Here is a 6,078-nt window from a genome sequence, read left to right as displayed (position 1 = left end):
TTGACCCGCTGCTGGGAGACGCCCAAAAGAAAGGATCGGGATCGAAATAAAAATCGGAAGTGGTTGAGCAACAGGAGGGGATAGCATCTCTTCTAGGTTGTCTTGCCAATGTTGTTTCAAAATTTTTTGAAAATCTTATTAAAAATTGTTGTTATTTCTGCCGCGCGGCCTTTTCTTCGTCTTTTGTGTGTGAGTTTCGTTTTCGTTTCTTTTTTATTGCTTTAATCATTTTTATTTTGTGCGGCTTCCGTGCCACCTGTTATGGTTACGAGTATGGCCAAGAGCCCGAGAAACCAGGGAGCCAAGGAGCCCAGAGGAGCGCAGCCGAGGTCCTTCAGAGCCTTTTTGATTTTTCTCAAGTGATTGCGTAGTTTTCATCTTTTTCCTTTGTTCCAGCGAGCAGTGTTTCAAATTTGAATTGATCACTTGGCTCTGATCTGGGATAGGGTTTCGTGGGACTGGGACTGGGAACCGATCCTCTCTCATAACAATAGCAATCACAATTTGTCGATCGGTTATGAGTCAACTTCCGACTCGGAAACGAGGGTAGAGCCGCCAAATGAGGCTGCAATATGCACCATGAAATTAATGTTTGATAGCCACATTAATGCCAACGAAGATTTGGGTTTTATTTCCCTACTCGGAAAATCGTCATTTTTTCTAGGCTTAAGAAAGTGAATTAGTGATCAATTTGTCTTTGTTTTATAACCTTAATCCGGTTCTTCAAAATTTATAATAACCAGTAGGGCTTAAAAATATTAGAGAAATATTAAATGTATATCTAGTTTAAGAAAGTGAATTAGTGATCAAATTATTAATGTTTCATTACTTAAATCGGGATCTTCAAAATTTATAACAACCAGTAGAGATTAAAAATATTAAAGACATTTTAAATGTGTGGTTTGGTGACTTGATTTTTTATTCTATATTTTATGGGAAATATACGCATAACTTATGTATTTATGTGATCGACAATACAAAATTAGACTTTTGGTGCAATCAATTACAACGATTAAAAAATATTACCAAATATATTACAGAATTAAGTATTGGAAAAGGAGATAAATGTAACTTGAGCTCAAATTTAATTTTTAGAACAGAAAAATAGATTGTCCTTCAAGTAGAGCAGCTACGTTAATCGTCAAATGTACGCATACTTGGCACCTATATGGACATGGTAAATCGGCCTAAATTTATCTTATTATAAAATATGTGTAGCGAATTTGTCTTGTTTCGATAAGGGATAGAAGATCACTTCTGGCGCCAGTCAGTTGCGAAAGATCAGCTCAGATATTGATCGGCAGCAATGTTGGCAAAACAACACAACCGAGTTCAAATTGCCGCATCAAAGTCGGCGACAAAAATTGCCCTGACATGGTCCGATGCAATCTATATCTATAAGGAGAGCACATCCCTCAACCGAATACTGGATGATAACCATCAGTGGCAATCTATGACAAAGCGCCGGCACAACAGGAGGTGAGGGCGTGCCCAAACAATGACACAGTGGGCGCAGCAAGGACTCAAAGGACCAAAGGACTCTGTGTGGACGTGTGTATAATCTAGTTTTAATTTTCATGGGAATTAACCCATGCCCGTACCAATTTGCCGGCTACAATGTGCAATTTATGCGATATTTGTTTAAACAATTTTGAACGGATCCCTGTGCTTCCATGGATGTCCAGTTCCAATTCCAATTGAATCCCATCCAGTGTTTGCCTCCATTCGAAGCCGTCGTATTTGCTTTGATTTCCTCTTGACTTTTTATCGCTGACGAGGAGGATATGTACATATGATATTTTCCATTTTTTCCACCTCCCCAATTGCTGGTCAATATTTGCAGAGCCAACTCAAATAGCGGCCAACAATGCTGGCGCTTTCCTCCTCGACTTGGGCCTGCTGCATTTGCATATTTAATTTGCCTTTAATGAATTTTCAATTTGACAATTGCCAAAATGCCACACAAGAGGCAAGGATTCCGTACGGGATTGGATTCCAGGCCACCCACATTGATGTATCTGGGGATAAGGGATTGGAGATGGCATGCCAGGGCGATTGCATGTCCAGACCCCAGCTCCTTTCGCTTTTCGCTCTGGTCTCTGAAATGGGACAGAGTGTTAAATGCTAATAAAATAAGTAACATACAAATTTTTCAATTTCTGACAAAAAAATAACTGGGCCGAAGATCGAGCAGAAGCTGGTGGATTGGGAATGGGATGGGGATGGGGATTGTGAATGGGTCTTAGTCTGGGTCTGGACAACACTTTCACGGCCCAGAGCGACTTGCTAATGGGAGTCGTTGACGTGCGCCTACTTTCCTCTTATTGGCATCTCCTGCGCCTACACGTTCCGCATTTCACAGAGAGTCCTTGGGAAAGGGTATAGAAATATAGTAAGAGCATTAGTAGTATTTTCAATTATGATACAAAAGAATCTATAGATGGGTCCGGGTTAAATCAAAATAATAACTTTCCTTAAGTAAATATTTTCGCAATACGATCATACATATATACCAAAGTACCAAGTTTTTTAAATATTGTAATACTTTTATGATCTTATTTTTTTCATTTTATATAAAAGTACTTAACTAGTTTTACTAGGTCTCATTAATTAATTTAAATGTACAATATTAGTTACGAATTTGCATATAGGATTAATGATTTCTGGTTGTATCATTAGGGAAGAGTGTTTCCTGTTCCGCTTGCATCGATTTTTAACCATTCAATTGCCTTTGTCATGCGCTTTCTGGAAGCTGCTCCACATCAGTTGCATTCCCATCGATGCACAAGTTGCACTTATGCATTTTGACATGAAAGAAATGGTCCGTTACCAGCGTAATGATGCCCCAATGATGGAGCTGGAGGTATCGAAGGCATCAGGAGGTACGAATGTGGGTCTGCACTCCTTCACATCGATCAGCTACTCGATAACTGACAGGCACGCAAGGCGCCCGATGCAACAGGGAAGTAAAATGGAAGAGAACCCAACCCTTTTTGCCCTTTTGCCTCAGCTGACGGCACGTGCATCGCAGCAATGCGGCAATGAAAATGTAAATTTCCAAATCGATATGCGGCGGATGCCTTGACATCGGCTAATTCCGATAAGCGTAAACTTTACAGCGGCGATGCAATCCGATGGATATGCTATATGCGATACAATACGATTGCAGGTGTAACAACTGTCGGTTGCGGCAACTGGCTCGTAAATTGCACAGGACATCGAGGGACTTGCAGGACATTCGAGCATTGTCTCAGGGGTGGACGAAAGGTCAAACTTACCTGTCTGTGTGCGTCCAATAAATTCGTGGTGCCGATCCTGGTGCGGTTTGTTGTGTGACATTTTTATCTAATTGACAGCGTTTTTATTGCCCGGCAAAAAAACAGAGAAAAAGAACAGATCCTTTTTGGGGCGTGCTACTAGTTATGCGACTGGGTGGCCGCGGAACTTCAAAGGTTCTCCTGAAGGATACTCCTTCGAATCGGTGTAGGTGAATTCATTGCATTATGATTTCCAGCGAATCATTAGGGATCAAGGGGCGTTCTTCAGGGGATCTAAGGACCACCGTGGGCGCCTCGTTTCGCTGTGTCATCCTGGGATCTACAACTAAATTCCCTCAGCTCATGATCACAACCACCACCGTTTTAATTGCGAGGCGCTAAAATGTTAACCCAACTCTTAGTTAGTGTCTGCCACGCTTATTAGCCAAGGTGAAGGTCAGTCGATGAAGCCAAGCGTGTCCTTGGACAACCGGCGCTACAAACCCTCTTCAAGGTCCTCCGGTAACAAGCGTATCAATTGGAGAATTTTGCCAAGTTGTAATAAACAAGATTTTTCATTGCGATATTCCGCCTACGAGTTTTGGGTCGGCATGTCGAATGACCCGACGGCGGTGAATTTGTAAGGGTTTCCCTGGTCCGAGGTCAGGTAGTAGTGCCTACTTCCAACCGATTCAGATTAGATAAACTCATAAGGCTCATGAAACTCTGCCATTTGGTGCTGACAAATCGCCGAGGGATTTTTGCAAATTTCGCCTCACTTTGCGGTCGACTTTAATCCCGTTTTAGGCCCTAACATTCGATTGTTTGTTCAAGTTTTCTGTTTGCATTTCCGCCCATAATCCTGTTCCGGTTCTGCTGATGCTGCTGCTGCCGACCACCCTATAATCATCTTGTTAGCGGCTTTAGATGCCGCGATAGTCCGTTTTCTAGCGCCATTTTAAGCTCTCTGCAAAAGCAAGGTAAAATAAGAGCAAGAGAGCTGAGGCAACTCACCACCAACTGCCATTGGCTGGGTTACTTCGGCGGCACGTGCTGCCCTCAGCAGGCAACTCGTTTACCTGTCCCCTACCTGCTCTTCGGGTCCTTCTCTCGCTTGTGGTGGGTTTGCTGGTATAAATAGGGCCGAAAGGACGAGAGACCAGTCAGAAACCCGCCAGCAATCGCAGCGTTCACATCGTACTAAGCAATACAGAATACATCAGAGCAGCACCATGTCGTCCAGTGAGATCTATCGCTACTACTACAAGACCTCCGAGGACTTGCAGGGCTTCAAGACGGCCGCCACCGCCGAGACGTACTTCAATCCCATGGCCGCCTACAATCCCGGCGTGACCCACTACCAGTTCAATGGCAATACTTTGGCCAGCAGCAGCAACTATCTGTCGGCCAATGGGTTCATCAGCTTCGAGCAGGCCAGTTCCGATGGCTGGATCTCCTCCTCGCCGGCCAGCCACCGATCCGAGAGTCCCGAGTATGTGGATCTGAATGCCATGTACAACAACAATGGTGGGAGTATGGTCCACAACCAGCAGTACGGAATGGTAATGGAGCAGGCGATAGTTCCAGCTGTCCCATCCATTCCGGTGGCCTCTCCTCCGGCCGTCGAGATCCCGGTGATGGGCTCCTCCAATGTGGGCACTTGCAAAACGGTGCCAGCTCCGGCCGCTCCAAAGCCCAAGCGCAGCTACACGAAGAAGAGTCAGCCCACAGCCACTTCCTCCTCACCGATCTCATCGCAGGAATCTCAGGCTACCGTCAACAATCTCTACACGGATGAGTTCCAGAACTTTGACTTCGACAACTCCGCTCTGTTCGATGACAGTGTGGAAGATGACGACGACCTGATGCTCTTCAGTGGCGGCGAGGACTTCGAGGGCAACGATGGATCCTTCGATTTGGCCGATGGTGAGAATCAGGATGCCGCCGCCGGAGGTTCGGGAAAGAAGAGGCGTGGCAAGCAGATCACGCCCGTGGTGAAGCGAAAGCGCCGCCTGGCGGCCAATGCCCGCGAACGTCGCCGGATGCAGAACCTCAACCAGGCCTTCGATCGACTCCGCCAGTATCTTCCCTGCCTGGGAAACGACCGCCAGCTGTCCAAGCACGAGACCCTCCAAATGGCCCAGACCTACATCTCCGCTCTCGGGGATTTGCTGCGCTAGATCCTCTCGATCCTCACATCTAGAGTCCCATTCTCAGTTATTGTTGGAGCTTGCCAAATGTCGTACCTACTCTGTATATATATTCATGTAGCCAGGAGCCCAGTAGTGAATTACCGCTTAAGTATTATGCTGTTTATTGTTTAGTTAATTAGCCTAAATGGAAGACAATGATTAAGACTAAGGAAGACAAAATAAAAGCACTATTCATAATTTTAAATATTCTTTGGCTATTTATTTATTTGGAATCTCTTACTGAATTTTTATTTTAAGCAAGAGGAAGTTGCTAGAAATTCGGACTCCATTATTTGGATGAAATCTTTAAAAAAGGTTTATTATTTCGATCGATTGAAGTATTTGATGTTTTTAGTTCTTGGCTAAATTTATATCTACATTTTTTCCAAACTTGGAAATAAGTATTTGATTTAATTTTCAACTTTAATGCCAATTCGTTTTTATGTAATTAATTTTATAATGTATTGTAAATAAACATAAATTTGCTATTTTTTATTTCTAGTTTTTAAATATAATATATAAAAATTCATATAGCTAAGAGAAAGCTCCATTGAGGTATCCAGTTAAATAAGCCGTCCAAATCTTTTTATCTCTGAACGGCTCTGCTTCCTTTTCCCCTCGACATCCAC

The 6,078-nt window shown here is 43.6% G+C and overlaps 1 protein-coding gene across 1 annotated transcript; it reads left to right on the top strand.

Annotated features, from left to right (window-relative positions):
- Nucleotides 1–4,489: 4,489 nt before the first annotated feature.
- ato (atonal) lies at nucleotides 4,490–5,437 on the top strand. The gene has a single exon (XM_017152662.2). The coding sequence runs from the start codon at nucleotides 4,490–4,492 to the stop codon at nucleotides 5,435–5,437; it is 948 nt and encodes a 315-aa protein (XP_017008151.2).
- Nucleotides 5,438–6,078: the final 641 nt, after the last annotated feature.

This window comes from Drosophila takahashii, chromosome 3R, assembly GCF_030179915.1.
Source record: "Drosophila takahashii strain IR98-3 E-12201 chromosome 3R, DtakHiC1v2, whole genome shotgun sequence".
Lineage (NCBI taxonomy): Eukaryota > Metazoa > Arthropoda > Insecta > Diptera > Drosophilidae > Drosophila > Drosophila takahashii.
The sequence above is the reverse complement of the archived record's forward strand: the minus strand, read 5'-3'. Positions and strand labels throughout refer to the sequence as shown.

What these genes read in the sequence shown, in the direction of transcription:
- ato (XM_017152662.2), top strand. Translation starts at nt 4,490, where the DNA reads ATGTCGTCCAGTGAGATCTATCGCTACTACTACAAGACCTCCGAGGAC.